The 20,485-nt window shown below is 37.9% G+C and overlaps 1 protein-coding gene across 1 annotated transcript in view; it reads right to left on the reverse strand.

The window, feature by feature from the left end:
* The window catches only part of ROR2 (receptor tyrosine kinase like orphan receptor 2), a 154,224-nt gene that overhangs the window by 45,894 nt on the left and 87,845 nt on the right, over positions 1-20,485 (reverse strand). Inside the window, exon 2 of the mRNA XM_061368682.1 lies at positions 2,253-2,330. Coding sequence (XP_061224666.1) covers positions 2,253-2,330 — 78 coding nt within the window. The remainder of the gene's footprint in view (positions 1-2,252; positions 2,331-20,485) is intronic.

A 20,485-nucleotide genomic window follows, 5' to 3' on the forward strand; every position in this document is an offset into this window, starting at 1 on the left:
AGGCTACCTTCACTTGCAGGAAGAGACTTGCAACTTTTTTAAAGTGTGCATTATTAATAATAATGTTTAACATGGTTACTACTTTGGAGACAGAACTGATTTTCAGGACTTCTGGAGGATTTAGAGCAGAAAGCGACCAATACACTTAGTACTTCTGAAGTGGCTTTAACTTTGGGCATTAGTAAAGCCCATTTACTACTATTTTCAGGCCTATTTGGAGTCTATTCTACAATCAGGAAAAAAAAAAAAGGCTACAAACAAAACAGAGTAACCTAACATTTCTCAAGGAAGGAAAAAAGGTTGATGTGGTGAAAGAAGCTGAAGAACTCTTTCTAATGGTCTTAATAGTATACACAAACTCTGAAGCAGAACTGTCCAATGATTTTTTTTTTTAAACAAAAAGTGCTACCTCACTATGATACAGGAACACACAAGCTAACATTCCAACCAAAGAAGCAAAAAATTTCAGCCAAGAGATTGTTGCTTATTCTGGAGAATTTTGTAACCACAAATAAAAAAAAGGGGAGCAAAATGAGACCCATTTCCTGACCAGGCATCTTGGGAACTAACAACTGATTCAGTACCATTCAGTCATATGAGAACAAGGGTCTCTTCTTTTTTCTGAAGGAAATAGAAAAATCTTTATGATGTAGAAATGTTTGAGATGTGATTAATTACTTCCTTAGACAGGTATTGCCTGTGGCCCTGCAAAAAAGGAAATAACTGTAACTCCTTCCTCAGCAAGAATTTAACCAAGTAATGTCATATGAAAAAAAAACATTTTTTTGTAAATCTGTACCTTTAAAATTTCAAACATAACAGAAGAGTAAAGTGGGACGAACTTGCCGAGTAAACAAGCTTGTCAGATGCAGTTAAAGATTAAATATGGACCTTTTCCCATCAAAATTAGTGGGTATGTGAGTGTGGAGTGAATAAACCAACTGTAATATACAGTACTGCTGACAGGAATGACTGTTACTGAAATATATTCTCATAAAGGAGATCAAAGTTTAATCCTCCAAAATAATTTGGGAGCTTCAGGAAGTGGAAAGGGTTGAGGAGTACACCAAGTCTATGAAGTGCCACTGATGATTAGTACCACCACAGAGATGCACAAACATGAATACATCTTCTTTTATTTAATAAAGGAAATAAATTAATGGAAAATTCTGAAAAAATACCTTATAGTAAGCATAGTCAAGGTAAGTAGCCTAAATGACATTCAAATGAAGCACTTAGTAATATGATATTAGGTATCTATGAGAACAGAGATTATATTCCAAGGCAGTCTCAAACTTACATTCTCTGAAGCAGAAGCTTCAAGAAAGAGCATCTGACCAGCACCTCAGAGCTTCATAGGCTTTAACAAGTGTTCATCTTGCTGAGAATGCTAATCATAAGGTAAAAAGGCTGAGCTCTTTATGCTAACAAAATTGACCTTTTTTCTAAGCATAAGTGTTGTCTTTACTATAGTAGTGCATCCACACAAAATAAAAAAATCTGTACTACAAGTGAGAAAACATGTTTCTTCGGTTAAAACACTGAAAGTGTCCTGATTTAGGAAGTTGTACCGGATTGTAATTGGACTCACAACATGCAGCAAATATGTGCATTTTCAGATCCAAGAAAACATTTGGACCTATAGTTTAAGTGATAAAGTATCATAAAATTTTATGCTAACAAGTTACTAGAAATTCTACCATTGCCGCCTGTTTAAAAAAAAATATATTAAATCTCTAACACTCAGAGCTACTTAAAAAGTAAGTATTTCTGTGTTTCCATTGGCGAGATTTTATTATATCAGACCAAAGATATTTAGAGATATCAGTGCTTAACATTTACCTACAGATGCCAAGTATGACACTATACAGAATTAAATCATTTCCATGGTACCAATGTAACAGAAAATATGCTAGGAAGGTCATAATAACCCTCTTTTGGGTCAAACACAGGTGACAATAGCCCTCTGCTAGGGTCAAACATCCAATCCACCAGTGTGGGAGTAATGAACATGCTTAAAAATGTAACTTTTATAGACTCCTGTAACCTTGTTATCCCTACTTAGTTAGAATCAGAAGTATGAAGTCACAAATTTTGCCTTTCTTATAGACTTGTATTTACAGGTAAATCGGGTGAACATATATATAGTAACACCATTTTGCTGATCCTTTCTAAAGTATGCTTATAGTTGGGGGGGGGGGGGGGGAGCCCCCCCCCAAAAAGTACCTACAATTGATTAGAATTGATTTTACCTTTAGGTGTTGGAATTGGTCTCTCAAGTCCATCCACATGACCTAAGGGGTCATTTGCTTCTGGAATTTCCATTTCACCTGGGAAAAAAAAAGTTTGTTGAATTAAGGTTCCTGCTGTACAGGCAGTACTACTGATTCTACATGAGTTGTGTGCTCATTCCCAGACACCCCAGTTAGAGTAATGGTGAAGACAGTGCTATATCCCTGGTAACACACTGTCTTTCAAATTGGAACAACTAAGGCTTGGGCAGACATATTCTGCTACTCCCAGCACACGCCAATGAAATACTCTTCATCTGCAGACTGGAGGGAGAAATGGAAATGGGTGGCCAAGGTGGCAGCATCTTAAATTGCCATTGTAGATCACTCCCCAGAGTGTCTTCTCACCCCTGAGGGTATGGTACAGACTCAGTGCCTGACTTTTCTGTTGATTTGCTTGATCCAGTGTGAATGGATGAATGCATGATAAGGATATGTCAAATTTCAGCAGAGGTATGTCACATCTCATTTTTTACCAATGGTCAGCAAGGCAAGTTCACCCCTATTCGCCTGCTTCTGCTTGACCTCCCCTATGTTGCATAAGTTTATAAAGGGATAGCAAGATTTACTGACCACAAGGAAGATAAATCGAAGATGAGACACTGGAGTGAAAAAAAGAAAAGAAAAAAAAAATCGAACCTTTTCCCAAGTAACTTGCACTTTGCTTTTTCTGGTGATCATAATTCAGGATGAAACACTACGTGTAGGAGCCCATTCTTAGGCACACTTGGCTGTGTTCTGAGTGGTGATTTTGGGTTAATGCCACATGTTCAATTTTAAAATAGTTATTTCTATTTCTTCAGTCATTTAGCGGAATTCACATAGGAAAAAACTTTGGAAGCTCAGATAAATGCATACAGAAACATCTTTTTCTCTCTTCCCTCCTTCCCAGACCTCTATCTCTTAATTTTTTTAAACTTTTCAAGACAGAGTTGGAAAGAAACAATAGCATTTGCTGATTTGCAAATGTTTCAATAATATTTCTGTGTGATTCACTCTTGGGTTTATGTCTGGGAAAAACCACCATGTTCTTTAATCTCCAATGTGCTTTACCAGAGAACAATTACCAACCATAGACACTACCTACCAGCAAAACCTCTATAACTAAGCAAATTTTAAATTGAAAGTCCTTCATGTATTTTGGAATTTATAAACACAAACCAGATCTGTCACTTAAGCACTAAACTTGCTTCTATGAAAGAAATAAGTATATTTTCTGTAATCTGCAAAATTCCACTTTGACATTTATTATTAATTCCAAGCTTTAACCCTAAGGTTTCTGTACCACAACTTAAAATACTGAAAAGTTTTTATCAATATGAAGTTTTTTACTCCATAACTGATTTTTGATCAGATGACAAACAAGTCACTACAGCCAAATAGAATCTTTTCCTCTTGGATTAAAAAGAATCAAACCCCACTGCTGTGAAGAACTTTAAGGAAAAAACTGTGTATTCCTGTTGAATTATTATTCTCAGTTCTTTCTGATTTTGCACTAATAACTTAGCACATTGTTTCTTATATGAGTAAATCCATCATGCTTTTCTGAACAGATAACAGTTCTTTTTGTCATTTTTAATCCAATATCCCTCACTGTAATGCAGGTGTACCCTAGGTCAAGTGCCATCACCAACTCTCTGCAGTGTTATCTAATTTTTAACTTATGTTCCTTTTCCCACTTTTTTGTCTATATTTCAGTAAGGGTATCCCATTTTGCTTTTATTCTTCCTACTTCCTGTACCTTTTCCTAGCAGCATTATGTGTTACTCCACTGCTTGAAAAGGAGAAAATTCCATAAAGTAATTTTAGGTGTCAAAACTTTCACTGTCAGTCTTGGCCAGTAAGCCAGAAAAAATGTATCTGTCATTATAGTGATTTTAGATGCAATAAAGATATTGGATAGCTCCATCTCTTTTTTATCTATTACAAATATAGCACCATACAATGTTAAGAAAAAAGGTAGACTTGCAAGACCGCAAGCTGACAGAACAACACCAACTCACAAACCATCATTAAAAACTGGTAGGGAGAGAAATGCTCAATATTTGAAACTTACATGTCATACTATCAGCACAGACTGTCAATAAGTACAGTCTTATCCACTGAACATTGCATGCTGTTGAGGTCCTCTCACCACAAAAAATGTACAGAAGAGTTGGAAGAGTTTCAGAGAAAAGCAGTAAGGATAATTAAAGTTATAATCCAGGTTTTGTACAGCTGCCAGGTCTTGTCACTCTGGGAACGAGATGGCTGAGGACAACAACAGCAAAGTTCTATGGAGGCATGAGTCTTAGGATGGACCAATCTCTCAGTAAAGTAAACAGCAGTATGAGGGAAAATCACTAAAAAGTAATTTCAAAACAAAGCTAAAACAAGGTAAAGTTTCCTCAAGCAATATGTAGTTAGGCTGTGGGCAAAGTTCACATATGTTACAGGTGAAATTGGACAAGTTAATGAAGAAAAATCCATGCAGAACTAAACTAATTCATAGAAATCCTATGCAAACACCTAAGTCTCTGAGCTCAGAATGGCTGGAGGCTAGGTAAATACCCAGCATAGAGTACTATGTACACTAGACCTCTTCTTACATTTTTACTGGAGCATCTTCTTTTGCTGCCATGGAAGCCAAGACACAGGACTGCATTGATCTCTCATCTGCTCCACCATGGTTACTCTCACATTTTTCACTTGCTTCTCTGCTTAGACATTAAGTGTATCATGGCTTATTTCTGAACACCCACTTCTTTAATTTAGTGTGATACTGCCAGGTAGAAAAGATCACCAGTATCTGTCCTCCTTGCATGTTGCGTGACCAAACAAGACTTCGACATAACCAGAACTCAGCCTGAATGCCAACTGCCAGTACAGGACAATGTATTTTCCAGATGTGCTACAGTTCAGGACCACAAGAATACCCCTCTTTTCAGGAACCACATGGTCAAGTAAAATGAAGATGCTGTAAACAGTACCTCTTTTAAACTGCTCATCAACACAAAAAGTATTTCTTAACTTCTCAGGGCATTAAAGGAAGTTATTTCAATTAAAGGAAAATCCCAGCTCCAAAACAGAAACTATATTTGACCTCAGTATTCTATATTTCTGATGTACAAAATACATTCTCTTTCTTTGACTTAATATAGCAAACTGCAGCAAGAAAACCAGCAGTATACAAAATCGTTTTCGAAACTGAATATAAATTATTAATCACTTCTTTTGTCAGTTCAGTTCTCCTGAAAATATGAGGAAGATTTGCTTACTGACAAGGTCCAGCACAGGTAGCCCCATTGCTCCATTTTAGGCACCAGTGACAAAATACACAAGCAAGCATCCTGTGTTATTGAGAAAGGAATGTTCTTTCACACATTTGAAAAATAAATTGCCCAAATGATCACAGTGTCAAATCACAGGACATATGCTATTCATCATAAAAGAGCTGATTTTTTCCCTCTGAAATGGTTATGAGTTCACGGATCATTCCTTACTTGAGAGGTAATTGCAACAAACAGATTTCAAAATGCTCATGGCCATAAGCAGACATCAAAACAATACATTAATCTTCATCAAAAAGCCAGTCACAAGGAGGAAGTTATCATAATTGATACCAGGAATAAACCAAGGCCTCAGCCTCACACAGGAAGAGAATAACGAACTCAGGTATTTTCAACCAGAGTGGGTCTGATTAATTTAGAGCAGTTAAAGGGCTGGCTGATGCAATGCCATGCAATGTTAATAACTACTTTTTAATTCTTGCAGAGCACGTACAAGATCTTAAAAGATGGCAAATTGCACAAGTATTTCCTATTATTTATTAAAAAGGGTGAAAAAGACTGCCAGAGAATTATAGACCCATCATCTTAACTTCAATTCCTGGAAAATAATGGAACAAAGAGGTTATTTTTCAGCATTTAAAATAAAGCAGAGAGATGAGTAATAATCAGCATAGAAGCTGACATTGACTTGGCTTGCATGGATTAGAACTGAACAAACATCAACAATCTCAAGCTACTGCAAACACAGCAAACATCATATTGGAACACAGAAACAGTAGTAATCCTCCCAGTCTACTCAGTGCTAGAAAGGTCCCTGGAGCACCCTCTCCCATTTTTTGTATTCCATTTTAAGATGGATAGGGGTAAAACTGAAATACTACAATTAGTGTCATAAGGCTGGTCTACAAAACATGCCCAATAAAAATTTAAATTACTACTACCCATGCTTAGTCTGAAGGAGATTAAGCATGGACTGAAAGCTAACATTCTTCAAACGTACAGGACTCAGTGAATGGTGGCAGATTAGGCAAGCATGTATTGCATATGACATGGCATAGATACAGCTAATACTTCTCCCAGAGTGAACAGGAGAGCTTAAGATTTTTTCTGTCTTATGATGCTACGAGAAAAACAACCATCCTTCTAGCGTTATACATAAAGCTCATAAATAAATCCTTCAACACTAACAATTGCACACAATTGCCATTAGGAAAACTGCAGGTTTTTGTTCAGCTATTCTAACCACTCAACAATAACACTGATTCTGAAGCTGAAACTATTTTCACATTTATACAGCAATATGCAACTTTTTCTTCCTGTGGCTGTAACCCTTGACTCAGGTTCTAACTTTCTTCCAATAACATAAAACTACCAAACTCTCTCTCTTCAGCCTAATACCCTCTAATATTCTGTTCTTCATAAAACTTTGTTGACCTTCTGTCAATTACTAACCTCTGGAGTTCCCAAACAAAGGGCCCACTGTACCCGCTGATTCAGCTGCCAATCTGATTACTTTGGCTGGGGGAAGCAGGCTGCTTGGGTTGCTGAATCAGGGCCTTTCATTGAAATTTCTCTTTTCCAACATCTGCAGCCCCTTGCAACCAATTGCAAAGTGGGCTTGGCAGACCTGTAAAGGGTGGTGAATAGTCTACAAAAGATGCAGTTTGTAGCATAAAATCAGTGCACCCCTTTCATAGTGATGGCAGATTAGGACCTCCACAGCACACGTTGCTCAACTACTGCAGCTTCACATAAAAATAGCTGAAGGTGGGGGAAGTAACCTGCACTTTATGTTGTAGCTCTACTCAGACAAATGTGAGGTCTGAAAAACAGGCACTTACTTTACTATCAGTTTGCAAAACATATTATTCACAGGATAGTATGTTAACTAGTTAAGTAAAATTAGCCATCTGAAATTCTTTAAAATTACTTTAAGTTCATAGTAATAAATAGCTCTCACTACAAGACCATTAGAAACTGAGTACGCTTTTCTAAGCCTGCTCTAACATCAAAATAACATTAAATAAGTATATTTAAAGTAAAACCAAAGCCAGCCTGCAAGTCACAGAACCTTCAGAAAGCTGGTAGAAAACACAGACAAGAAACCTTTTAAAAGAGCCAGGGCTGAGTTGTACAGAATAAATTCCTGCAATTTATAAGTATTCCTTATTTAAGCAAATCTCTTGTTCCATTAGTGTGAATTTTACCCTCTTTAGTTGTCTGGGTTTTTGTTGGTTGTTTGTTTTTTTTTTTTTCTATTTTACCTTGTAGCTACATTGAAATGGTTTCATTTCAGTAAGTACTGGGAAAAGTACTTCTCCTGGAAGGCATGCTAAGGCACATGAAAAACAACAAGGTGCTTGGTGACAGCTAGCATGGCTTCACTAAGGGGAAATCCTGCCTCACCAATTTGGTGGCCTTCTATGATGGGACTACACAACTGATGGACAGGGGCAGAGCAGTTGATGTCATCTACCTGGATTTGTGTAAAGCGTTTGACACTGTCCCACACGACATCCTTGTCTCTAAATTGGAGAGACATCAATTTGATGAAGGGACCACTCGGTGGATAAAGAGCTGGCTGGATGGCTGCACACAAAGAGTTGTGGTCAATGACTCAATGTCCATCTGGAGACCAGTAACAAGTGGTGTCCCTCAGGGATCGGTGTTGGGACCTGTCTTGTTCAACATCTTTATCACTGACATGGACAGTGGGATTGAGTGCGCCCTCAGCAAGTTTGCCAATGACACCAAGCTGTGTGGTTCATTTGATGCGCTGGAGGGAAGGAATGCCATCCAGAGGGACCTTGACACGCTTGTGAGGTGGGCTGATGCCAACCTTATGAAGTTTAACCATGCCAAGTGCAAGGTCCTACACCTGGGTCGGAGCAATCCCAGGCACAGCTACAGGTTAGGCAGAGAAGAGATTCAGAGCAGCCCTGCGGAGAATGACTTGGGGGTGCTGGTTGATGGGAAAATGAACATGAGCCAGCTTCAGTGGGCGCTTGCAGCCCAGAAAGCCAACTGTATCCTGGGCTGCATCAAAAGGAGCGTGACCAGCAGGTCCAAGGAGGTGATCCTGCCCCTTTATTCTGCTCTCGTGAGACCTCACCTGGAGTATTGTGTGCAGTTCTGGTGTCCTCAACATAAAAAGGACATGGAACTGTTGGAGCAAGTTCAGAGGAGGACCATGAGGATGATCAGGGGACTGGAGGCTGAGAAAGTTGGGGCTGCTCAGCCTGGAGAAGGCTGCATGGAGACCTCACAGCAGCCTTCCAGTATCTGAAGGGGGCCTATAGGGATGCTGGGGGTGGACTCTTCATTAGGGACTGTAGTGATAGGACAAAGGGTAACGGGTTAAAACTTAAACAGAGGAAGTTTAGATTGGATATAAGGAGGAAATTCTTTCCTGTTAGGGTGGTGAGGCACTGGAATAGGTTGCCCAGGGAGGTTGTGAATGCTCCATCCCTGGCAGCGTTCAAGACCAGGTTGGACGAGGCCTTGGGTGATATGGTTTAGTGTGAGGTGTCCCTGCCCATGGCACGGGGGTTTGAACTAGATGATCTTAAGGTCCTTTCCAACCCTAACTATTCTATGATTCTATGATTCTATGATAAAAGCACTCTGTTGCAATATGTGGGAAATACACTAGGGGATTAAAGCGGATCTGAGGTTTATGATGTGTAGCAATGAAAAGGGTTTCATTATTTATTTTGAAGTGACAATTTATCATTGATTTAAAATAAAATTCCAAACACACACGCATGTTAAAGCATGTAATTTCTCAAAAAATCTTAATGGAGATTCAAAATCTTATACTTTAACATCCTTTTGTCAGTTAAATACTTAAAAAGAATCTGTATATTGCATTAATCTCTGCTACTGTGAATGTTTGTATTCACATACTGATCTAAGATAGACTAGTTGATAACAAAAAAGCTGTCTTACAGACTTCAGGAGACTCCTGCAGGAACTTTGTAATTTGATTTTGTAAATTAAAACAATCCTTTGTAACTACCACCAAACCACTGTAAACACAGTAAAAGAAATCAGCTGGCCATCAACACAAAATTGCAGAGAAGAAATGATTCCTGATTTCCACACAGACCTGCAATGAACCTTCAAAACAGGAAAAAGTAAACTGAAGATGCAGTTTATCTTCTTAATCACCAGCCAGGTGCCTCACCAAGTACTATGAAGTCAGTGTGAAAAGAATAAAATCAGAGAAGTCATTTAAAATATTATTACCAGAGATTCAAAGACAGACTTCAATGAATATTTTAATGCCTCATACTGTTACTGCATATTTTACATTAACCACACAGCTGCATTTTCAATTGTACTGTCTTTACCCCTTCATAATACAACTATCATCATGGAGCTTAGCTATGAAATAACTTAGGTTCTTCCTCTTGCAAATCATATATGCCACTTAAAATGAGAGTTTAGAGATTTTAGTGAGACAAACCACAGAGATTTATTCAGATTTCATTCACAGAGAAACCCTTATTAACAGCTGCTGCAACACTGCAGTAAACCAGACAGCACCCATGGAGAAGAAGATACTCATTTTAAGTCAGCAGTTTTAGCGCACAACCAAGGTCTAAAGATGATATGCTTTAGATTACAAATGAGCCTATTAATTCACAGCCAAAACACTTTTTTTGTTAAAGTTACAATAAAGTCCATCTCCTCTTACTTTACAACACAGAATGGGGATTATTAAATAGAACCCAATCTGCACAAATAAATATCCAAATTCTATTTTCAGTGCTTAGGACTTCCTTCAAAGTCCTGGCCAAGTCACCTTAGGCCAGATTGCTAAAAGCATGTGATGCCAAAAGATGCAGACAGATGTCTACCAGGATTTTCAAAAGCATGTGGGCATCGAAATATCATGTCTGCAGTAAGTATCCCATAATCTTTTGTACCGCAGTTGCCCAGGGGCTGAGAGGGGAAAGGGTTAGCTCCCTGATGTGGTTCCCAGTGCAGCTGCCTTTAGCATTTGAGTCAGCAGAAGAAGCAAGGGAGCAGCAGGGAAGCAAGAAGCTGGGGCAGAGAAAGGGAAGGAGGGAGTTTTTTGATGACTGTGGTGATTTATGCCTCTTTTAACTGATCATGGAATTCTAGACTTTAACCTTATTGCTGCACAATGTGGCATAGAAACCCTATGGTCACTGCAGACCACTAGCTTTGCTTCTAGTAAGGAAAAGTAAAACTTAAAGGACTACTTGGAAACAAATTAAGATGTAATTATGCCAGTAAAACTGTTCTGAATGTTTAATAAATAAGAATGAACTCCACAGTATTTACAGCATGAAATACTTGAGGTTTTTTAAACCACAAATGCATTTCAATGTCATTTCCAATTTAGCAACAATGAAACTGAGTCTACTAGCTATCACAAACATAGCTTTTCTGTACAACTATGTTAGGCAGTTCAAGTCAATATACCAAGGAGTATATAAAAGCCTCAAACTGTAATAAAAACAAAAGTCATCCTGGATTTCTTAATAAATGATCTTTGTTAGTAATGTGTTATGTTAACAAAGGGACATTAAAACAAACAAAAAAAAAGTAAAACAATAGTGGGTACATTCCAAAGCTCTTCACCACCTCAGCTATAAAATCAGTTTAAACACAACCAATAGAGGCTCTGAACACACCTGCAGTAGCTCAAAGAACACCAAACAACATGATAATTATCCATGGCATTATGATTGATTATTTTACTGCTTCTGGCTGTGAAAACAAAATAGTCTCAACCAAAAGGCTGAAAATAATCATGATTTATGAGTATAACACTCCATCAACTGGGATAAACAACAATTTTCACAGCACTCTTTTTCTTTTTTTTGCTGAAAAATAATTTAGAATCCAAAAATGCCAGTCCTGTTTGCAGCCTTAGGCTGAAATCTTTTAAGACTCCCATTCAGAAAAACATTCCTAGTGAGTCACACACAGAAAATGGGCTTATTTTTAGGCACACTCTTAAATGCTTTCCTGCATTTGAAGCAAAACAACATATTAATCTCCCTCAGTCTAGGTGGCAATACAAAAACAACGCAGATCACAACTGAGCATAACAGAATATAGTAGAAGCTGCTATTACCTATCCTAATGGTTATTTTGATGGGGTGACCAAGCAGAGGAACTACTGTAAGTCTGAAAAAAAAAACCCACCACCTTACTACATTTTGTTTGGGTTTCACTCTCTAATTGTGTTTCATAACCAGGAATTGCAGCTCCACTCTCGGAAAGCAGGCTGGTTACAGCCAGCTACTCCACTCTCTGGAAAATAGTGAGCGTAAACAACACACTCATATTAATAAAAGCACTTTCTGAATTATAATAGTACTTATGGGTAAGTATTATAGCCATACTCCTGACAGAAAGGATACAGTGTATACGAATGAATAATTCATTCTGAAAGCCCAGTGCCTGACACAAAACACTGATTTCAGAACCCTGGACACCCAGCCAGGAGGCCTGGGTTATCAATATATTAAGAAGCAAAGGCTGGCAAATGAGTCAATGATAGGATGATATTCATCCCTAAATACAATAATTAAACAGATGCTCATGTTCTTTCCTGTCACCAAGCATCACTTCTTTTTTAAAGACCCAAGAAGATAGAAAAGCTTCTGGCTATCTGGTGTTATACCTGCCCACTTGAGATTTGTCTCCACTAAGTCATATTAGAACATGATTTTACAAGTTATGCTGCTAATATGCAACACCAAATATTCTGTTCAAAGAGAAGCAGCTGCTTACTAGTCAAAATTATTTCTTACTCTAGGTTATGCTGATGATCAGTTGGCATAATCTTAAACACACTGGATTAAATTTTTAAAGAGGTTATTTTTAACACAAATTATCTTGTTTTCTAGATCAAGTGCTTAAAATTCTTAATTTTCTACTGAAAATTCTCATTACTATGTATAATCAGTTATAATCTATATAAAGTAATGTCTCTTCCCCACTAACAGTTCGGCTTGGACTGACACCCATCCAACTATGGACTGAGCAGGTCAGCATGCAAGTGTGACAGCCATACAAGTCACCTGTGGGCACTCACAGCACCTGTGACCAGCGCAAATACTGTTGGTGACCAAATATGACTATGTGAATGTATGTGTGTGTGGACATTTGCCTGTGAGTGTAGAAAGTGGAGGACAAAGATAAGAAAGGATGCCAGGATGTAAAGGAAACTAACACCAGATCTATATTTTAGTCATTGAAATATGCAAACCAGTTATTCTAATTGAATGTTTAAAAGAGATGTTATTTAATGGACTTTTCATCATTTCACAGTACGGATTTATTTACTTAAATGATATTAATAACATTTACATGTCTTCATTTGAGAGTAAGTATCTAAACTACACAGTATTTCTGCTAAGGAGCTGCTTGTCCAGTCTAGATAGGAAAAACCTTTTTCTTTTTACTGCAGAATCTGTTTGACTTTTTGCATTACAACTGAATGTGTACAATAAAGTCATAACGGCCGTCTGCTCTCTAATAAATTTCTATTTATCTTGTTTAAACTACCTGTGCTGCTGGGGGGGGAGGAGGGGAGAGAAAGGGAATAGCTCAGATGCATAAGTGTACTTTGATACAGTCCTTTTTGTTATTTGTCTTTAATTAACAGAGCCAAGAAACACTTTGGTCTGTGAAAAGAGATGTGATCTTATTTGCTTATACTCTTCCTAAAAACAATAATAAAAAGAGAGTAGAGCCCCAAGGTGGAAAACAGAGTGAGCAGAGTGCTTCCAGATGTGGATACATGCCGTTTGCAGTGGGTGGACAGTGAAAGAACTGAAAGAAAACTTGGTCACAGTCCCACTGACAGTAGCCAGCATGGCCATTCCTAAATGACATAGTTATGCAAAGGGGCAACACTTGGTGTGAAGTGCAGTGCACTTGCACAATTGCATCTTCCCATCAAAGAGCTCAGAATCTTGCATGTATAAACTCCTATTTTGCAAACTACAGGCTTTCCCACATTCATGTTACTGTGACAGCAGGACTGACAGGTTTTTTTGTTTATAACATGGGTGCATTTTGCTTCTACACCATCAAAAATACTTTGGCTGTAAACCACCTGTTTTCATGACATACAAGTGAGAAACAACACACACACAACCTAATTTTAGATTACAAGGCTAACTTGTGGCACTGAGCCATGACCTGATTCTTACTCATATATATATTGAACAAATCTTGTCTGAAAGTCACATACACCACAGCAGAGATTTCATAGAAGTGTTTTCAAAAAAGCACTGACTTGAAGTGATAGCCTCTTATTTTTTACAAATGCAACAAAAAGCTCAGATCTGTAAGTTAACTATTTCAGTCATAATCATAGATGGGAGTGGAACACGCTGTGTGGAACCAGCAGCATTTTTCTGCTGGAGAATTGGTTGGTTCCACACTGAAGTGTGAAGCGCACAAAAGCCAACAGCTACTCCAAGCAACTGCCAAACATGCTGGTCTTCATTCCTAACACTTCTGAGCCATATTGCAAATCTCTCAACTTTGGGATTGAAACAGATTGTGTTTTAAGGAAGAATGTTCCTTACAGTGAAAATTAAAATTGGGACATACTACTATTCCGTTTTCATGCATTTTATTATGTTTCAACATTTCAAAATAAACATAGCAGGTATTCTGCTCAGATCCAAATGTTCCTTTTATATTTGATACATTCCCTTGCAACCACTGTTTACTCAATCAAAGTGGACAGCTGCGGTTTTCATTATCCTTAAGCAAATATTTGCACAGGTATTACTTACTTGTGTTATACATTACCATAAAGTTTGGCAAGAAAAAGCCAACCATGCTGATCTAAATGCCCTTACATATGAACTTGTAGCAAATGTGAGCAATTGCCAGATACATTGTTCCAAGTATTTAAGCAGTTGCCATCATTCATGTTAGTTGTGGACAGTTCTAAAACTGCATTAGCTTCAAAGTATAGAAAGATACTGCTAACTCTAATAAGCAGGAGAGGATGCTAGAATCAGAATATACACAACAATCAAAGCAGGCACAATAACACAGAATAACATCAAGAAATTACATGATTTTTGTATGTGATCTAAGTATATCTAATAGAATCTAAGACTTTTGTTGATAATGAAGATTCAACAGAAGTGTCCCATGTTGTACGATATATATGGAAGCAACACATGCATCATTGGCACTTATGGTGCAATGGAAAGACAGAAAACTTTTAAGCTTAAAGGACAACTTCTTAGCTGCAAATGCTCTTACTTATTCTCTGTACTGGGTACATTCTAAAACACTAACTGGTTTCCTATGCTATTAAAAAGGAAGTAGAATAAAATCTTTCCATTCTTGCTTGCACATGTAGTTAAACCACTTTCTTTGCACTATGTGAATTTCCCAGGTCTAGCTGGTACAGAGCCCATCAGATAATTACCAGCTTGTTCTGTGTTACTGCATAGGCTGTGATCGTGGTATTTGGCACACCAGCTGATTCAGAGAAGGAGCTGTCAGAAATGGAGAAGATGGCAGTTTCAGCTCAGCATGAACAGGTAAGGGGCTCTTTCAAACTCAAAAGGAGCCAGGCTGTAAGAGTGACAGCAGCTTGCCCAGTCAAGCAGTGTGGAGGGGGGAAACTCACAACACTACAAAGCAATTGGCAAGATGACTTCAAAGTACAGTGTGTTTCTTTTCACTCACCAGACCATTTTGTGCCGACACTAGTCAACATTAAAAGAAAGCCAACAGTTTGTTTCCCATCAAAACCACAGATTTTCCATTTTGAAATAAGCTCATTTGCTTGAGTTTAACCTGACAAAGCTTCACAGCAATAACAATAGTTATCTGATGGTTTCCTGGCACTCAGTCTCATTTATAGTAAATAATATTTACATGATAAACAATTACCATAAAAATTAGCAGCCACTAGCTATCATTGCTAACTGTCACAGAGATTAAACTGGTCAGTGACGATCTATCATGGTACCAAAGACAAGGAAAGTTTACTACATCTCCCACTAGTTTCTTGGAAACAGAGCTGCTTCTTCTCTAGTACTATCAGGCATTAATATCTCAGCACTTACTTAGCTTTTTAAAATGTTTATTATTTACAGTGTTTTGGTTTGGATTTTGTTGTATTTTTTGGGGGGGAGAGGATTTGTTGGTTTGTTTTTGTGAGCATCCAGCTGTGTCTTCCTCTTTGGGAGCATGATGGGAAATTTTGGGAGAATCTACATATTCTGAAATAAAATTCAGCTAAAGTCAGCTTTTAAATCTTGGCAGAGAACCTGCATTAGGTAGCAGTTACTGGCTTCCTAAAAGCATGAGAGGTTATTTTTCCTGGTATGTATGCATGTTTCCATGCTGTGGGAAAATACTTACGGAATTCTGTTCAAAGCACCAAGTGAGATGCTAACCACAACCTAAACATTAGCTACCTGCTGTGGTAGGTAGCTAATGCACTTAAGAAATGCATCTTTGAAAAGACTGGAGTGATTATTTGCATGTGATTCACTTTCTATGGCCAGACACGAAATAAAAGATACACTGGGAAAAAGCTTCTTTGGAACTTCCACTAAATCCACTACTTACTGCCTCTTAGTTTTTTTACAAAGCAGCCAAGATGAAAGAGAACTGGTGATTTACAATCCAGCTCTACAAATGTAGATAAGATCTGGCCGAAGACCTAAACCAAAACAAAGAACTTTGTATTACTCCTGGAATGGCTTCTCAAATATTTATAACTACTGTGACCCAGAAAGCCAACTGATTGATATATTGCCCTCGATCTTGTCATTCTTGGCTAGTCTGCTTTCCTCTGCTCTGTCTCTGTATTCTGTCTTGTACATATTAATCTGAAATAACTAACCTCACTTGTTTGATAAAGATGTACTGTACAGATAATAGGTTATTAAGTGCTCTCCTCAGTTACTTATTCTCTGTACTGCCCATGAGTATATCCTGATTATGTAACGTGGCAGAGACATCATTTTTGCTACTATGACTTTTCAAAAGAACAAATATGGTAAGAAAAGTCTATTAATTTGACTCCTAGGTTAATGAAGTTCATATCTGAAACTTCTAAAATACTCTAAGAATATTTTCATTTTATTTATTTAATATTATTTTCATGTTCTCCTACTTTGAAAAAAGTCAGGAAATTACTATAACTCCTTGGAAAAGAGAATTCTGTGTATACTTATGAACATACCTGTCCCTCATTAAACTGAAAGCCAGTCAAACTGTTAATGCTGAAAATTGTAAACTCTAACACAAGGTAAATTAACTCAACATTTTTCTCGTATTTGCCTCACTGACACAACATATACCAGTCTTTGTAACAGAGAGAAGCAGTGATAAACTTGAACACGCAAACAAGATATATCAATCTAAATACAATAAATGAATAAAAAAAAATATTGTGCATATAGAGATAATACAACAGGCTGTACTACATAAACATATTTCTCTCTTTTATTTTTCTCCTTTTCTGCACAAAAATAAGTATACAAAAACCCAACCACCCTCTCCAGAACCTGTAAAAGAATCTAAATTTCCAGAAATTGAAAGAGAAGTCAGAATTGAGTATCTGGCATTGGAGGTCTTGCATGCTTACAACTGCTAACAGGCGCCTGAGGAAAGAACAGTAACAGATGTAGTCCTTAACTGGCATAAAAAGGACATGGAACTGTTGGAGCAAGTTCAGAGGAGGACCACAAGGAAGATCAGGGGACTGGAGCACCTCCCGTATGAAGATCGGCTGAGAAAGTTGGGACTGTTCAGCCTGGAGAAGAGAAGGCTGCATGGAGACCTCACAGCAGCCTTCCAGTATCTGAAGGGGGCCTATAGGGATGCTGGGGAGGGACTCTTCATTAGGGACTGTAGTGATAGAAGAAGGGGTAATGGGTTCAAACTTAAACCAGGGGAAGTTTAGATTGGATGTAAGGAGGAAATTCTTTCCTGTGAGTGTGGTGATCACTGTAATGGGTTGCCCAGGGAGGTTGTGAATGCTCCATCCCTGGCAGCGTTCAAGACCAGGTTGGACGAGGCCTTGGGTGATATGGTTTAGTGTGAGGTGTCCCTGCCCATGGCAGGGGGGTTGGAACTAGACGATCTTAAGGTCCTTTCCAACCCTAACCATTCTATGATTCTATAAATCCCTTTCCAGAAAAAGGTCTACAATACAGCAAAAGTAAAATTAAATTATGTTGATGAAAAAGACTCCAAATGTCAGCTTTGAAGAACACATATCCTTGCCACAGCATAGAAAGTCAACTTCTAGTAGTCACAGAAGTACTTACCATGATCCACCTTTCCACACATCACTTTCCAAGAGAGAAAGGCTACAGCAAGCTTTCTGTCACTTGGGTTTGGCAGGACTTTGTAAAACTGCTTCATAAACAGAAAACGCAACACATATACTGTATTATGTTACTGTAACGAGGCTTTTAAGCAGATTTGAAGTGACCTTATTGGCCTGAGTCATAAAATGGTAATTCTTTGTGGACTTAAAATTTATGGTAAAATTTGATGCTTGCTGCTTTAGTTACTACAAAAGGCTGTATCACATTCTGATTTACTGCATTCTGACTGCTATACTTCAAATTTGTTATGGGGTATTTTTAAAGAAATTTATGACAATGCTATTAAAGAGCTCCAGTACAATGACAACAAGCAAATCAAGAACCGAACACTTTAATACACATTTTGCTTTTCTAGTAAAGAATTTAATAATCAATACCAAACTCCAACTCAAAGTGCTAGCATAACAGCTAGGTTAGGATAAGATCCAGTTATGTGAGTTCACCGCAAAAGTGTGCCTAACAAGGTATATTGATCAAAATCATTTTTTATAAGATACAAGTATGACTGAATTTCTGTAGTTTTCCCTCATTCCAGTGACTAAGCACTCAAAAGAAGCTGCTTATGTGCAGTACTCTTTAGCAAAGAATAATAAAATAAGGTGAAGCCCTTATGTTGACATTTTCCTCCACAGATTTTTTTAGCTAAAGTTTTTGAGAGAAAGAGCTGTGGGAGACTGAGCACCAGTTGGAAAACAGCAGTGGTAACAAAGGCTGTAATTATACTGTCAGAGTATAAAAAAGCCTGAACAAAATATAGACTTCCTTGGAGGGCATCTGGAGACTAATCTATAATTCAGTAATAACAGGACTGAAATTCTTAAAATTCAGCCTTACCTTGGCTTTTTTCATAATATTAGATACTACAATTTTGTGACAATTTCTGATATTTTATTTGTGGGAAATACTTTCAAGAGTAAAACTTGTACATAACTGATCTGAAGACAATTACAGGACCCAAGGACAGAAACAAGCAGGCATGTGTCAAAATTTCATGCATTAATTCTTTGCTATATCCTGTGTAATGGGCCTACAGAAGCATTATCTTTAGGATGGGAGAATAACGTTTTGTGTTAGCTTTACAAGTGATAAGCCCTTTGAAACTCAAAAAGTCGCATCCACCTAAAAAAAGATGTACTAGGGGAAAAAAAAAATCCTTCAGATTTCAAAGTTTTCAAAAATAAGACAGTTTAAGCACTTGTATTTATACTGTCTCTCAAATACTATCAGACAGAAGTGATCAAGACATACACAGTTAAAAATTCCAAGCATTTGAAAATGTATTTTTATTAGATTACTGGAAAGCAGTTGCTACACCCAAGAAATTGGTCAGGTTTTTAAATGTTTAAGTCAGTAAATGTTTTTTTCTTTTATTCATGAGGAGAATTGGGGTATTAATCAGAGTCCATTCATTCATGTCAAGCTGCACTTTGTCAGGAAACCTGGTGTACTAATTCTTGTCTCTGCCATCCTTTCACCTTTAAGTCTTGATTTCTGTCAGATAAACACAGACAAAAATGCTTGGTTTCCTGCTTGTACTTGTGTTCCCCTGGCTACAGGTGAGGTCATTAGACATTAACTTTATTATGCACAGAAATAATTAAGAAATTCTGACAGTGAAAATAATTCCCTCGATCAACTCCTTAGAAGGTGCCATACATACACATACATGTGCCATACGTGCTTTACATCCCAAAGGCAGTAAAGACAGCCTGAAGTTATAAAGCTGCTGCCCATGAAGTGCAGCAGGGCAGCAATACTATGGACATACTTCTCGGCACCTTCCACCCCTGCTCCCTGGAGCTGCAAATCCCTCAGATAGCCTGCAAAAAGCTTTCCAACAGCAGATGTAAGGGAGATAAACTCTATCAGCCAGCTTTGTCTCTTCTGTGTGTACAACAAGGTTTGCTGTATGTGTGAATGAGGAGTCAAAGGGGTTATCACTGTCACACTGACCACGGCTCTGGTAGGGCTCTGAAGCTGCTACTTACTGTTCAGAAGCACTTTCAAAATCCCTGATACCACTAGAATGGTTTTCTGCTCATACGCATTTCCTCACATAACTATTGTTTTCTTAGAAGGGTGAATGCTTGGGTGGCTAACCCTACCCTGACAAACACGGTTTAACAGTCTGTTCAGTAACAGCAGAGTTGTTTGCTGTGAAACATGTCACTATTGTACTGCAACAAACAAAGTAAAGATTACACAGTCTAATCAAAACAGGTAGTCTAAAAGCAACAATTAAAAAAAGGAAAAAAAAGCACATGTATGGAGGAAAAAGAAAGAGCATCCTTGCGAACAAAGAGATTCTCTTCTGAGTGTTTCAAAACAGGCAGCTAAGAAGAATGTACTGCTTTAATTCTATACCCTCGCTCAGTAACACAGCAGAGCACCTGGGTAGTTTATGATTGCTTTCGTAGTCGTTTTCATGCTAACTGACAGCACAGACTGCAGTGTTTCTGTAAATATGCTGGACAGGAGCCATAAAATATGAACCATTCTCTGTTTAAAGAATTCCCAGGACATACATTTCACCTTGGTGTGCTCATGGTCAGTC

The sequence above is a fragment of the Neopsephotus bourkii genome, unplaced genomic scaffold, assembly GCF_033783945.1.
Source record: "Neopsephotus bourkii isolate Nb327-2 ecotype Australia unplaced genomic scaffold, CSIRO-AGI_Nbou_v1 NB_1441, whole genome shotgun sequence".
Classification (NCBI taxonomy): domain Eukaryota; kingdom Metazoa; phylum Chordata; class Aves; order Psittaciformes; family Psittacidae; genus Neopsephotus; species Neopsephotus bourkii.